Genomic DNA, 16,671 nt, shown 5'->3' with positions numbered 1-16,671 from the left:
ATACCAAAATATAAAAGTGGCAGAGTCTCTAATAAAAATATTGCTGGACCTGTACCGCCCCGGCCGGTTTTTTGATTTCACATCTGACATATTTCTTCATTTCCATTTCTTAGCACTATACCAAAATATGAAAGTGGCAGAGTCTCTAATAAAAATATTGCTGGATCTGTACCGCCCCCGACGGCCGGTTTTTTGATTTCAAACCTGACATATTTCTTCATTTCCATTTCTTAACACTATACCAAAATATGAAAGTGGCGGAGTCTCTAATAAAAATATTGCTGGATCTGTACCGCCCCCGACGGCCGGTTTTTTGATTTCAAACCTGACATATTTCTTCATTTCCATTTGTTAACACTATACCAAAATATGAAGGTGGCAGAGTCTCTAATAAAAATATTGCTGGACCTGTACCGCCCCCGACGGCCGGTTTTTTGATTTCACACCTGACATATTTCTTCATTTCCATTTCTTAGCACTATACCAAAATATGAAAGTGGCAGAGTCTCTAATAAAAATATTGCTGGATCTGTACCGCCCCCGACGGCCGGTTTTTTGATATCACACCTGACATATTTCTTCATTTCCATTTCTTAGCACTATACCAAAATATGAAGGTGGCAGAGTCTCTAATAAAAATATTGCTGGATCTGTACCGCCCCCGACGGCCGGTGTTTTGATTTCACCATTGACATATTTCTTTATTTCCATTTCTTAACACTTTACCAAAATATGAAGGTGGCAGAATCTCTAATAAAGATTTTGCTGGATCTGTACCGCCCCCGACGGTCGGTTTTTTTATTTCACCTCTGACTTATTTCTTTATTTCCATTTCTTAACACTATACCAAAATATGAAGAGGCAGAATCTCTAATAAAGATATTGCTGGATCTGTTGACAGAAGTATATGTTGACAGAAGTATACCGCCCCTGCTCGGATTTTTCGTTCAGTTTTCACTATTTTCTATAGTTTCCGTCATTTCAAATATTCATGATGCCTTCAAAATACATTTTTCACTGTTTCGGGAAAGAGAATAGAAAATACGAAATATTGCTGAACTTTATTGCCAAAGTAACTGAGGTAGGAATTATTGATTTGCGAAACAATAAGGCTTCTCGAATCCTGAAATCTCATTCCAAAATTATAAGGTGATTCATTTTTATGTGGTGTTAAAGAAAGTAGATTTTGAACACGACAATCAAGATTTCTTTGATCTCCAAAACTTAATAGTATTGCAGCTTTAATATCTGTCCATGTTTTTGATTCTATGCGAGAACCAATGAGTGGCTCTTCCTGTTAATTTACCTATTATAGCTCTTAGTAAAAATTTGTTTAATGTTTGATCGGTTTGACTTTGAAAAGTTGCAATTAGATTTTCACAGTTGTCTAAAAATATTCCTAAAGTATGAGGATTTCCTTCATATTGAGGTATTGTGTCAATACGTAGCCTTAATAATTGAAATTATCTAAATCGTTTCAATGTTCATAAAATTTGTTCGCGCAAATTGGATAAAAATCGAAAAGAATATAATATTATCACTTATTGGGTGAAGGTAATTTTGGGAATTGGATAGGTTGGGTTGTACTTAAAATCGACTTACAGTAGTAGTATTGTTGCTTTCATTTCTTTGTGAATTCTTTCTTCTGATTTCTTGGTTTTTCTTGGTTTTCTTCTTAATTCTAGGTTGCCAATAGGATTTCCAGCGATTCTTATCTGTAGTCCCTGGTCTTCTTGAAGGTAGAGTTGGCGATTTTGTCCTTTTCCGACAGGTTTTCCAAAATCTCAGCTTTCCTGGTGGTTGTTGCCAATACATCGTTGATACAAACCGAAATTACTTCGATAAAAACTTCGTTTGAAAAAATACTACTAGTAGGAGTATGTTCATGAGGAAGTAGTTGTTTCGCAAGACTTCTCTTCAAGTTTGTATCTGAAAAGAACTTGGGTCTGTTCTATATATCTTGGAAGTTTCCCAGAAGATACATTTGTGGGTGGCCTCTTTATTCTGAAAAAGGCAATTTCGGTGACCTCCGACATTTTGTGATAACAAAACCAGACGTCTTCCTTCCATAGGAAGGAAAAAAAGTAACAACAATAAAAGTAAGTATGTAGAGCATACAGTTTCTTTCAGATATAAACTGGCAAAAAAACCCTTCCTAAACAAACTCTTTCATATATAAACTGAATTACACAAAAGTCCCATTTTCCGATTTAGTGTGTACCACAAACATTCGTTATGGAATTGAAACAAATAGCATTAATAGAAAGGCTAGGCAACATGATATATTGATATACAATGTCACTAAATGGAATACTATCATCTGCAGTGGTATACTTTGGAATTTAGGAACAAGATTTTTGTTCAATGAAGAAGTGCCCCAACAACAGATCAAATGTATCCATGTTGAACTACCAATTGCAAACCAGTTTTGCCTGTTGCTGTTTGTAATGTTTCCACTTTGAAATTGAAATATTCCAAATGTGATCGCACTAAGCTTCATTTAAGTAAAGTCACAAAGCATATTGACATATTGCATTTATTTTTATTATTATTATTGTGTGCAGTGATTTTTTTCTATTCTAGTTCAAGTTCTGATTCAAGTCAATGATAAACTTTGGATTTGGATGGTTCATATTTTATGCTGCCTTGGTAAATTGAGCTTCGATACGGTAGATGAAAACGTATCTTTCCTATGTATTATTTTTTATAATAACTTGACCAGCAAAAAGATCTTGTTAAGGTGCAGTCTTTATCTTCCTCTTGAAGATGATCACTTGGTGATCGAAACACGTGTCGAGGTGTAAAAATAACGATTTGGTGTTGGGAAAAAACTCCAGTAATATTCAAGGTGCAGTCAGGTAAATCATCTGAAGAAGAATAACACCCTGGAATACATATTCACTATGTTCTTTTCTATTTCAATATTATTTTTACAATAGTTTTATGTTATTTATTCTATTGTTTTATTAAGTATGATAATTTGTCAATAATTCCGGTATTTATATAGGGATTTTAAAATGTATACCGGGAAATTTTTAGATTGACTTTCCTGAAAACAAGGATTGAATCAATGAAAACTTCCCTCTCTTTATTCAAGGTCATAGTAGAAATTCGTCTTGTAAAGATGGAGGCCTATCTGTGCCAGAAAGATACGTCAATTTTCCCGCACAGGAGTGAGTGACAATGGGGAATGTTCCTCATGTTATAGCTAATAAAGGACAATGAATCTGTTACCTGTATGAGACCTTTTGGAGGTGGTATTGAACTTTAATTTATATATTTTGCCTTAATTGTTGATTTATAAAGATAATTTTTCTTTTTGAAAGTAGAATATCTAGGTACGTATAAATTATTTCAACTTGATATAGGCGCTGATGCCAATATGTGAATTAGAAACAAATCCCTTTAAAAATTAAAACTCAACATTTGAAACATCAATTTGAATACTTTTCGAAGTGAATTTGAAAAACTCATGAATTAAACTCAACTTCATTTTGTTCAAACTTGCATTTGCTGTAATAACCCAAATTGAGGAACATTCCCCATTCTGATTGTTTACACTTCTGTCTATGTCCTTGTGGAGGTGATATTTGAACTATAATTTATATATTTTGCCTTAATTGTTGATTTATAAAAATAATTTTCCTTTTTTAAAGTAGAATATCTAGGTACGTATAAATTATTTCAACTTGATATAGGCGCTGTTGCCAATATGTGAATTAGAAACAAATCCCTTTAAAAATTAAAACCCAACATTTGAAACATCAATTTGAATACTTTTCGAAGTGAATTTGGAAAACTCTTGAATTAAACTCAATTTTATTTTGTTCAAACTTGCATTTGCTGTAATAACCCAAATTGAGAAACATTCCTCATTCTGATTGTTTACACTTCTGTCTATGTCAGGGGTGGGCAACAGCCGGCCCGCTGTATGATTTGATCCGGCCCGCGAGACATTTTGAAAAACCCAATTTAAAAAAAACATGTTAAAAATTAATGTATAACACATAACATGTAAACATAAATTTTAAATTTTCATGTATATATACAATTAAGAATTCAAGTAGTTACAGATATTAGCAGTTTTGGATTGAATACAATTTGCCTATATAAGCGGGTGGATGGCCCGAACTTCAGTTTAGTTCTACTTGAGGTATTGAGGTGATAATTTCGACGAGCGATATCCTAGCGAACTGCTAGTGCCGTCAATTTGCTTTGTGACTTTGTGTGCATCTTGAGTGCTTACTAATTATATTTTGTATACGAAAATGATGTCTGGTGGAAAGAAACGAAAAGTAGGTGCAGAGGGTCGCCAGACTCTATGTCAATGTCAACATATTACAGTCACAGGTTATAGATCTGTGGCTAAGTTACAGATTGGAATTTTGATGTTGTGCTGGGGATTAGGGTTACAAACTCTGCTGGAAACAGATAACTTTAGGAAGTTCAGTAAACCATGACCCGTAACTAACTAGATTTCAGGCGGTTATTATTATATTCTTCTAACTAGTAAAACGGAGCAGTTGCCGATTCTATTGAGGCGGTTACTGTGGCTAAGTTACAGAGTTTTTTCAGGAATGGCGTCTCATATTTTTTTCTGGTTCATAAGAAATTAATAAATCTCATGATTGTAATGTGAATTCAATACTACGGCTATTTAGACCAGTGCGGTGTTCCTAAAACCTATGTCAAGATTGACCTATATACCGTCAAACAATAATGGAATTTGATTCCTGCAGATTCGAACCTCCATTATCTTTCGTTTGCAATACAACGGAATTATTAGCATTATTTCCTATCGTACCCTGAAGATTGACAAAATATCTTTCTGGGGCACCACGATGGCTGATGCCAGTCTCCAGAAGTTCTCTATGATCCCTGACCTTGAAATACGCAATCGGCTCGGTCGGTAGCCAGGCGGTTCGACGTGGGTGCTTTGTTCACTAACTTGAATTGACTGCCGTGTTGGTAGGTGATTCAAGCCCCCAGTCTGAATGATCGATTTTCACTTGCTATTGTCCAACCCGTGTTAGGAATCACACGTTAAAAGGTAAGACCTCGTTAATCATTAGCTCGCACAAGTTTCGCCTTCCGAGGGTTGTCGTTCGTAGGGGTGCGACAGTTTGTTACTAATATCCCTGAATCGCGAGAACCCTGTTCAACTATTGGATGCGTTTTTAGCCGCAGTGTTCAAGTGTAACCATCAAATTGGCGTGGATTTGATCGTTCAAACATCGAAGATAGAATGAGCAAACAGGCTCTTGGGGTGGTAACGCAGCCTCACGTCACCAAATGGCCTGGAAACCTCAAAAATTCTTCACCTCGTGGCAGGTATCTTATATCTGTTGTATTCTCCTCAGAGAATTCTGTGTTCTTTCGAACGATCCTTGTAGTGTCACGAATTTTTTGTATAAGTATTATTATTCATTAATAAGAATTGCTTCTTGTGGGACCCCTGCTTTCAGGAGTCATCTGGTGGAAAGTTGGTATCCTATTCTGCATTAGAATCGTCGAAATAAATATATTTTTACAGTCGTTCAGTCGTTATACTGGCTCGTTATTTGAGCCAGTATAATTTGATAATTTAAATTTTTCACTACTACAAAACTACATCGACATTATTCAATTCCCCGTCAAGCGATTCGTCTGTAGGATTATTTGATGTTGTGATGTCTCTCAGTCATGAAAGAGAAAATTAGAGTCACTAGCTCCCAAATGAATATATTGAAGTAGATGCTAATGATGCAAATGGAAGGATCTCGTCAAAGCTGTTACAAGGTGGACTAGACATCGACCCAATAAATAAGTTAGCAGAAAAAACTTCAGCTCTGTCGAGAAATCTACATAAGCAATAACTATTTATCAATAAAAAAGAGGATTAATACATTTTTCCATTTTCAGTTTACATTTTATGCGCTTAATTACAGACGAAGTATTCGATGTACGAAAGAGTTCCAACAAAATAATTTTTTTTCGTGAACAAGTTTTTGGCAAGTTTTAATAATATTGATCTAATTGTCAAGCTAACAAAAAATTGCAGAAGAAAACTGTCCTTTAGCTTGTCTCACTAGAAACTGCCATTTTTCTTCCGTTAGTAGCCGATATTAGGGTAATATTTGTTTTTTTATTTGTTGTGATTTCCTTGGAACCTCTCTTGTTGACCATTGGTAAATTTCTTTTGGAATATATAAATCACAATTGGTTTGAGCCGCTATATCCTTTAAATTTTTCCTATCTACACCACTGAAATATTCAAGTGACAAATCCGTTGATATAGAGATGTCTTTATGGTGGTTTTTTTATCAGTTGTTTGTGTATATACATTTTTTGATGGTAGCTGGTATCTCTTAATTTCTTGTTGTAGTTCGAATATTTTATCTTGTAGTTCTTTGATGATTATTTTTTGCTGCTGAACAAAATTATTCAGTTCATACTCAGAATTAACAGCTTCTTGCAAAAAGGATTGATGTTCTTCTTTTAGTTTTTTTATGTAGTTTACTTTGTTCAGACTGTCCTCAGTTAGATCGCAGATGGTTTTTTCCAGTGTACTTATTTCAACTTGTTCAACGATTGAACTAGCCTCGTCATTACAGCAGTTGATGATATTTTCGCTCAAATATCGAATTTTGTCCTTTTTTTCGTCAGACAACTCTTATGATAGATGCCTGAGCACAATTTGCATACATAGTAACTTAATACTTTGGATTTACAACACTTAAAAGACATGTTGGTTGACAGATCGCGAACTCGACACTTGAAAGAAAGAAACCAAATATGTTCTTCAAATTTTAGTTTACTATCGATATGTACTTCTTAAAATTTTATGCTACTTTTGTTCTCAATGATGTTACTCCCAATCGGTATATTGGCAAGTTCGCATCTGAAAGTTACTATATTAGTTTTCGAAATATTTAGAGAAAGACGATTTGAATCACATCAATTTTTCACTGTCATGATATCGTTGGATATGATTTTAGTTAAATCGTTTGCGTTGTCCGATTGCCAAAAAATGGTAGTAGCGTCTGCAAATAGTGTGAATTTCCCTGAAATATTTATACTTGTCAAATCGTTGACGTAGATAAGGAACAATGTTGGCCCTAGTATTGAACCCTGAGGTACACCCTTATGTATTTTTCCAATTTCTGAGCGGTGGTTTGTTTCCACCATCTGGCTACGACCTGACAAATATGAGTTGAACCAGCTCAGTATCACTCCTCTGAAACCGTAATAAGGAAGCTTCCGCAGCAGTATTTCGTGATCCACACAGTCGAAAGCCTTCGAGAAATCGCAAAATACTGCAGCAGCAACCTCGCCACTATTGATTCCAGTATAAACTTTTTCCACGAGTGAGAAAATTGCATCATTAGTGCCTTTACCACTTTAAAAGCCAAACTGTTCTTCATTGATGATTTTATGTTTTGACAGAAATACAGTTATCCTCAGCTTGACTAGTTTTTCTATAAGTTTTCATAATCTGGGAATTAGGGAGATAGGCCGATAATGCGAGAGGTCGTCCTGATTTCCTCCTTTATATAGTGGTATTACCAATGATACCTTCAGGAAGTCAGAAATTTTCCTGATTGAAATGATGCATTAATAATATTGGTCAAGAGTTGTAATGTGTTATCTGGGAGATTTTTCAAATTGTTTGCTGTAATGTCGTCGTAACCAGATGACGACTTTTTTCCAATGGAAACAATCACCTGTTTCAGTTCATGAATATCACTGTCATATAGAATGCAGGTTTCAGAAATAAAGGGGTTTTTGAATTGTTCTATTGGGACGTTCTGAGTAGTCAATCTTTCAGTCAGTTTTTCTGCAATAGAGCAGTAATATTCATTAAGAACGTTTGGTGAAAGTAAAACTTCATGTACTTTATTAGATTTACCTCTTAGGTCATTAATCACTTGCCAAGTTTCTTTCGATTTGTTATCAGCTTGTTCGAATCTATTTTTATAGTAACTTTCTTTTGCTTGTCTGACAACCTGCCATAGATGCTGCAGTATCTACTGAAATATCTTTCAAATAAGATATTATCACTGAACTTCCGAATATAGTGCAGCGATCGCATATTTTTGCTGAATTTTTATGCCACGAGTAATCCAACGTTTTCTGTTCTTGATTTTTAATTTCTGAATCGAAAATGAACTATTGAAAATATTCACCAAATGATAGTAAAAATTTGAGAATGAAGCCTGGTCATTGTTCATAATATCCCAATTGGTATTCAGGCATGTATTATAAAATCTTTTATATTTTTTTTACTATATAATCTGCCGAATCTGTATTTATTCCGGTTTATTATAAAATTCACTTTACAGCAGCATAATATAGCTTCGTGATCGGACATACCAGCTGAAGTAATATCACAAGAAATATATTGTTTGTCTAAATTCGTACATAAATAATCTATAATTGCGGCAGAATACTGAGAGATTCGTGTAGGGGACTATATGCGTAGTCAAATTGAATGAGGTTAAAAGGTTATTTAGAGATTGGGTGGTTAGAGATTTTTTGTCAGCGAAATTAATATTTAAATCTCCTGCTATCAGAATAGTTGCATTTAACGGAAGTACATTGAGAAGCTGTTCTAACTTTTGTATAAAAATATTTACATCAGATGTGGGTGTTCTATAAACACATAATACATGCATGTTCAATATATGTGAATGTTTCAAGCAAAATTCAAATGATTTTTCTTCCAAGTAATCATTGAATTTCTCCACGTTAACGAATTTTACATTAAGTGAGTTATTTTGAGGAATCATGGTTCCTCCATGGATGCTCTTAATTCTGCTGTATCTTGACATGTCTGTATAATGAGGTAAGTAAAAAGGTTCATTATGAGCAAGCCAATGTTCAGTCAACAAAATCAGATCCGGACGATTTAAATCCTCTAGGAAAACAGATAACTCGTTAACTTTGTTTTTGGCTGACTGTATATTTAATAACATAAAGGATATTGAATCAAGGTTGGTAGATAATAATAGTTGATGGAAAAACTGAAATTGTAACATCATCTAAATAAATGATCAACATATTGAAGTGAATAATATATTCTATTTTTCACAAAATATGAAAATAATCGTTCTAAACAAAAGAGAAAAATACTTGGCAATAGCTTTAAATTTAAATAATAATAAGTATTTTCAAACGAATTTCAACAAACAACAAATCACTTATTGATATATAAATAGCAGGATCTTCACATACTTTTGTCAACATTGCATCATACTAATTATTAAGAAATTAAGACCACAGCTACCCATCGATTATTATTCAGCGTATCAGTGTCAACAAAATTCCTTATCATAGGTATATTTTACATTTTCAAATCCATTAGACATCTGTTTTCCAATTTTAGGTATGTATATGCAAACATTTTCAGTTTTGCAGTTGATTTCTGCCAAAATTTTCGATATTGCAATTAGTTTCACAGCACACTGGAGTTTTGCAGAAAATTTCAGAACGTGTGGAATCTTTCGAAGTTTCACTTGTGTTATGATGTTTGACTAATTACTGTGGTTTTGAGCTTCGACTTCATAAGTACATACATCCAACTTCAAGTAGTACTGACTTCGGTTATTGAATAATGCAGCAAAATATTCCGACTGGTCGTTTTATATGTAACATTGAATATTTGAAATATTACCTGAACAGAACGTTGTATTTACCATTATTTGGCATATTGGCCAAAATATAATTCTTCTTGCGGTGGAGGTAGCATATAACCGAGTGGTCATTATATATAGATAATTCTAAAAATGAAAGATTGTTATTCATTAAGAAGAGAACATTGAATATTTGAAATATTACCTGACAGAACGTTGTATTTACCATTATTTGGCATGTTCTGAAATTTTCATTAACAAACTATTTTTGATAAGTGAGAAATTTGACTTTTTTAAGTAATTCAGTTCCGAATATAAGAACTATTTTTTTTCGCACCAAAGGAATGTATGGTACGCATATCTGTTTGAACACGTCGATAGGTATACTTTCGAAGAATATATTCTGGAATTTTCTTCAACAAACTATTTTTGATAGGTGAGAAATTTGACTTTATTGTGTAATTCAGTTCCGAATATACGGAACTATTTTTATTCGCACCGAAGGAACGTATGGTACGCATATCTGTTTGAACACGTCAATAGGTATACTTTCGAAGAATATATTCTGAAATTTTCATCAACAAACTATTTTTGATAAGTGTGAAATTTGACTTTCTTGAGTAATTCAGTTCCGAATATAAGGAACTATTTTTTTTCGAACCGAAGGAATGTATGGCACGCAAATCTGTTTGAACAAGTCGATAGATATACTTTCGAAGAATATATTCTGAAGTTTTCATTAACAAACTATTTTTGATATGTGAGAAATTTGATATTTTGTATGAGTCTTTCCGGGCATTCGGTATTGTTCAACGCAGGATAGGGTCTAACAGATAGAATTTGAAAGATGTGCGCTTAGAAAATAAATTTTATTGATATCTAATGGAAGTAGAAATTAATTATTTTATAATTAATTAATTTCTACTTTCATTAGATATTAATAAAATTTATTTTCTAAGCGCACATCTTTCAAATTCTGTCCGTAAGACCCCAAATATCATACCTTTTCGGAATCAGCTCGTTACGGATTATCTAAAACTGACACCAAATACAGGGTGTTGCTTTTAAAAAAAATACCGATGACATCATCACATTAATATGGATCATCCTGTATAATGAAATTTTGTTAAAACATGTAGAATATTAAAATTAAAAATCGATGTGTTTCAGGTCTTTGTAAAACGACCTTTGGTTTTGGAAATATCGAATTTATTCCACATTTTGCAGATACACTGTATAACACCACTGTAGGTAATAATAGAGGTAATTAGCTTAATTGAGAACCTGAATTTTCTTCATCTGTGACAATGTGGATACGCTAATTTGAAAACCGGTGAGTAAGGCTCGTTTCACACTTATTTATACGGTTCAATTCGGTTCGGTGCGTATTTGATTCGTTTTCGGTAGCCGCCGGACAAGTGTGAAACGGTGTGTGTTCGGTACCTAATAGACAACTGATAGAACTGAAAGCTCCTTCGACACGAATCGGTTTCGTTCGGTTTCGATTAGGGTCCAAGCAATTGGTCGTTCACACATATACGGTTTAGTTTCGGTTCGGTCACGTTTTCGGCAAGCGAGAATGTATCTTGGTGTTGAATATAGTCCTGTAACTTCATATGCAATTCATCAAATGATGTCGTAGACATCCTGAAATAATTTGAAAATTTGTCTTCGTGCTCTCTTAATTTCGGAAATAGGGTATAAAATGCACCAAACTCCACCCGTTTGGTGAGGATAGGGTATACCCAATGAAGTCGATTATTCATTTTTCGTTTTTTATTTTTCTATAGAAAAATAACATGGCAACAATTTGTTTTTTCTCCATAGTGAGCATTGTGGGCAAAGTGGGTGATTGCGTATTCGATGATTCGGTCGTGAAATTATGCTAACCGAGTGTGTGTGAAGAGTTTTCATTCGTTTTCGGCGCTACCGAAAACGAATCGAATTCACACCGAACAGAATTAAACCGTATAAGTGAGCCTGAACTAGATCGATTTGATCATTTAACAGTTGCACCCGCAATTTTTATGGTTATGAATTTCCAAGGATTTCAAATAATTGAGTTTGCAACCCTTTCTTGCATAGTGAAAAATTTCCGTATCGTTTAGATTCGGGAACTTGTGGTTGCATGCCAAGGAATGGTTTGAAAACAGGTCATAATAATGGTTTCAACGCAGACACAATCCAGAAGTTAGTCAGAAAACAAAGGCGTAAATTCACTTACAGATCAATAAACCCCCAGATCAAACAATCATGGGTAACTCTAACTCTGATTTCCTTTTCAATTCCAAAGATAAAGTGGGCAAGTTGGAGAAATCTGGAGTTTGTTTATAAGTTTAAGTGTCCGGAGTGTAATAGTGTTTATGTGGGACAATGTGGTCGAAGTTTCTCAAAACGGTATGCTGAACATAAAAGGTCCTTCAAACCAGGCCCGTGCTGGACCCTTTCTTAGGGCGGTGGACGGCCATAGCCAAAGGGCGCCAACACCCCCCCCCCTCCACCATTCCTAACCTCTGTTTTTTTAGCGTGTTGATCGCTCATGACGCTGGGTTCAATTTGCTATTCTGGCATCTGGTCACCGTACGAGCGAACGATCACACTTACACAATCGTACCAGTATTTGTCAAACAAAATGGCCATTTATTGTTTGCTCAAGAATAACGGTAATTTTAAATATTTGCAATGCGGAATGGGAAAATAACTGTCGTACTTATATCGTTTGAAGAAATGTTTAAGCTTAAGCTTTTAAGCTAAAATAAAATAATTAAAAGAGAAAGTAGGAGTTGAAACGTAATAAGTGTAATTTTCGGTAAACATTTCACATATAACATGCAATATATACATTTAAAAAAAAGTTACCACTTATTACATAATTTTTAAGGAAATAAAAAAATATATATAATTCACAAATGTAGGTCTTCTTTGAGTCAATTTGCAAACTGAATCTAAACCTGAAGAAGTCTTTTAAGTTCGGAGCTGGAGTTGCAAAGATAGTCAATAACGCTGTCTGGATCTATGGAGTTCAAAATATCAGCTTCTGATTGCATCAACAGTAATGATTCTAAATTGTCATTTGTCAAAGACGATCTTAATCTGGTTTTGATAAGTTTCAACTTTGAAAATGCTCGTTCGCAAGAGACTTGAGTCAATGGGATAGTTAGAAGAAACTTATACACTTTTGAAAGTTCTGGGTATTGTAAACAGTACATGTTATATTCTAATATAACTTTATATGCACACTTGATACAGCTATTGCATGATGCCGACTCTTTGCACTGGACCTCGTGGTCTTCATCATCTTCTTCTTCTTGCGCATCGATTTTCTCGTCTGAGACATCTTCATTCTCATAGTCGGCGTTCAAACTTGCATTTGAAATCTGGGGCCATACATTTACGAATGAGATAAGTTCTTCTTTCAGCTTTTCTTCATCAACGTTCAAAACTAATTCTCCTATTTTCTTCAATGCTTTAGGTGGAAGAGATTCTTGGGATTTGAATGTTTTTGGGTCAAAACATGCCAGATCCAAGTATAGCGATTTGTGCTGCACAAAACGGCTTTCCATAGTTTGGACAGCTCTCTCTACAATTACGAAGAAGATCTTTATTTTGAATTCTTCTTCCGGAGAAGTTCCAACACTGTCGTCTTCAGCAAGTTCTCCTGCCATTTTCTTTACTTTCTTCTTTCTTTTCTCAGTTATTGCTTTGCCAATAACAATCTCATTAAGAGTTTCATCGGCCTTTGCTCTTTCTTCGAGTTTCTGCGTCATTTTCAAAACAAAGCGTTGTGCTGCATTCAAAGTCTCATCAAACTTCTCCCTTAGGTGTTTTAGCCTACTAAGAGAAGACTCAATATTCCTCCACGCTTGGGCGTAGTCCAGATTCTTTGTTTGGAGGTAATCCGATAGTGGCGTAGTGATTTTGAACAATTGCAAGAATATCATGCCAACAAGTACTGTTTCAAAATCCAGATACTTCTTAAGTAAAGCAGTTGCTTCATGTCTCACTTTGGCGTTGAAATCAGCTGAATGTGAAATTTTGAACAGAGCCAATACCAACTCCAGATAAATGTGTTTGTTAGGTTTAGCTGTGTTTGAAGACTGTTCTTCAGAAGAGGTCCACATGTCTATTCTGCCGAATATTTTCGTTGCTGCATTGCTGCGGCTTCGCCATCTGGTAGCCCCAATGGCTTCCAACTTGTACTCAGGATTTTGCTTCCTAAACATATCCAGTCTTTTAATTGAATCCTTCAAAAAAACCTGGGTCTCTTGCATTATGCTGAAAAATGAGATTGTTACAGTGAGGCATTGAGCTGTATCAGATATTACGAGATTCAAAACGTGCGCGTAGCACCACGTGTGAATGTGATTTGGGATTTTGCTGGCCATTTGTGCAGTCAAACCATTATACTGACCGCTCATGTTAGACGCACCATCAAACGCATTTGCGACGCAATCACTCAAAGGTATTTCAAGTTCTGTCAATACACCAGAGAGAGTGTCAAATAATGCCTCTCCTGTAGTAGAAACCACACTTTTTAATGCCAGTAGTCTCTCGCACACTTCATGACCTTTAACATACCTGGCAACTATTGCACATTGATCATTGCTACTTATGTCTATCGTCGTGTCCATCAAAACTGAGTATTTGCCGGCCGATTTGATTTCATTTGCCACGACAGATTTGATTTCTTTTGTCATACAGATCATTATTTTTGCTACCGTGTTGTTACTTAGAAATGTCACGGCACTTCCTCTGCCCACCCTTTTGTTTTTGCCTTTTTTTTCGTGTTCCACGTCTGTTTTTTTTGTTGACCTCTTAGACATGCGCGTATCACTTTCTTCAATAGCCTTTTTCAAGTGTTTCTCTAACTGTGGATCATACTTGGACATTAACATAATAATTTCTAAGAAGTTGCCATGGTTGATTGTGTCATCTTTAAGAGAGTAAGCAGCTTCCTTTGATGCACGAAAAGCCAATCCTTGCTTTCCTATAAGCTTCAAGACATCTATTACAATTTTCACCACATGTCTCCTTTCTAAGACTTCTTGTTTCCTCTTATCTAGTTGATCACAAAAAAGAAGGTCACGAGTACTTTTCTTACGTTTGGCTACCATAAAAGCCTCGACGGATTGAAAATGAGCTTTGGACATTTCATGTTCATTAACTCTTTGGTGGACATGTTTCCAGTCTTCAAACCCTGTACAAAAGGTTGAATTGGAGTTGCTGCTGTAAACGATGCAAATAAAACAGAACAGTTTCTTTGAATTTTCGTCATATGAAATCCAATGTCTCTGAAAGGTTTCTCCATCGTTTCGTTTTACAGTGTATAAGGGTTTTTTGTCATTAAAAGGCAACTCTCTTTCATCAGGTTGTATTGGATGATAATCAAGATATGCCGATAAATGTCTTTCGCTTGGTTTTTCGAAGTAATTGATTATATGTACTTGAGATTCTTCTACTGAAGAATAACATCTTCGAGCCGAATTTCCTGTGTCAAGTGAAGGTGCTTCCAGTTTACGAGGACTAAGATAATTCGGGTCTTGCTCTTCAGTTTGTAAATTTTCAACTAATTTGAACCCCTGAAATCTATCAGAACTGAGATCGGAAAACTGATTATCATAAATCATTTTGGAACAATCAAGATTTGATGAGCTTGATGGTGAAGACAAGTTGAAGCTAACAAATTCTGCTTCCTCAAACGTTTTGTTTTGTGCATGTGATTCAAGATTTTCATCTTCAGATGGGCCGTCTGGTTTTTTAAACAAAGCTGTTATTTTTGAACATGATATTGCAGACTCGAGTAGAAGTTTGTTTTTCTTTTCTTGACGAAATTCATGTCCACTTTTTTTCCTTTTATTTTTCTTGTCCATGATTTGTAACCCGCTAAAAAAAATTTAACTGATCACTTTATGTATTTAAAAAAACAAGATTTAGTTTTAAATAAATGCAAGATTAAAAGAGCATACTTTGACAACATGTGGCTATTTGACAGTTCGAGTAAAAGATAAACAAACATAGTATGTTACCAATAATAATTTTAATGTGATCTGTATAAAATATTTTGATGAGATGATTAGTAAAAGTAAATGCTTTGGCCAACTTAGACGCCCCTTATATATACTCTGTTTTTTTCTCAAATTTACCAGCCACTGTTGTGAGAAAAGGCTTAGGTCTATGCTATGCAGAAAAGGCTTAGGTCTATGCCTAGTATTTTGCTTTAGGTTATCTATATCTATGTGCTTTTTCCACCTCAAACCTCAACTCACTAATAAGAATAATAACAACACTTACCTTTAACATTAAGGGTTTGAAACTTGCACGGGAAGAACAGTAACAGCACCGAATAACTTGAAATAAAACACTAATACAATACTACACAAGTACAAGTTACAATCAGGCCGACTGCATGAGTTTACTGACTAGTGAGTAACATGTAACATACAAGCATGAACAGGTAGACGAAATTGGGACTCTCGTACCGCCCCCACTCCCCACACTTCCTGAGGGCGCTGTCGTAGTTCATTCTGTGTAGCCTACAGCCGCAACACTCAACCCGGCCGCTCGGCAATATCGACGATAAGCTTCGTCTTATAATGATCCAAATTTAATTATATTTATTATTTAAATTTTCTGTTTACTTAAACGGTGTTAATTATGCTGTTAAACATTTAATGTTGGCATTCTAAATGTAAAATTTGTAAGGTTCGGGGCCGGAGGGTGCCAGAAAGGTCCGGCCAAAGGGCGCATCCGGCCAAAGGGCGCACCGGGACACGTTCCGGTGTCCCGGCGGCCCAGCACGGGCCTGCTTCAAACTATGTAAAAATGCTCCGATGTTTTCAAACCGTTGCTTGGGATGCAACCATAAGTTCCCAAATCTAAACAATACGTAAATTTTGCACTACGAGTATTAAGGGAAGGGTTGCGAACTCAATTATTTGGAATACTTGGAACTTCATAGGCATAAAAATTGCGGGTGCAAACTGTTAAATGATCAAATCGATCTAGTTTACTCACCTGTTTTCAAATTAGCGTATACACATTGTCACAGATAAAAAATGCA

General features: G+C 35.1%; 1 protein-coding gene across 1 annotated transcript; it reads right to left on the bottom strand.

The window, feature by feature from the left end:
• Positions 1-12,388: 12,388 nt before the first annotated feature.
• On the bottom strand, positions 12,389-16,421 carry LOC141481485 (zinc finger MYM-type protein 1-like). Its single transcript, XM_074173108.1, has 2 exons — positions 15,903-16,421; positions 12,389-15,494 (listed from the first exon to the last, which is right to left on the bottom strand). The coding sequence occupies exon 2, from the start codon at positions 15,479-15,481 to the stop codon at positions 12,557-12,559; it is 2,925 nt and encodes a 974-aa protein (XP_074029209.1). The 5' UTR covers positions 15,482-15,494; positions 15,903-16,421; the 3' UTR covers positions 12,389-12,556.
• Positions 16,422-16,671: the final 250 nt, after the last annotated feature.

The sequence above is a fragment of the Leptinotarsa decemlineata genome, unplaced genomic scaffold, assembly GCF_025532065.1.
Source record: "Leptinotarsa decemlineata unplaced genomic scaffold, Ldec_3_MD MMD2_tig00000199_RagTag_RagTag, whole genome shotgun sequence".
Lineage (NCBI taxonomy): Eukaryota > Metazoa > Arthropoda > Insecta > Coleoptera > Chrysomelidae > Leptinotarsa > Leptinotarsa decemlineata.
The sequence above is the reverse complement of the archived record's forward strand: the minus strand, read 5'-3'. Positions and strand labels throughout refer to the sequence as shown.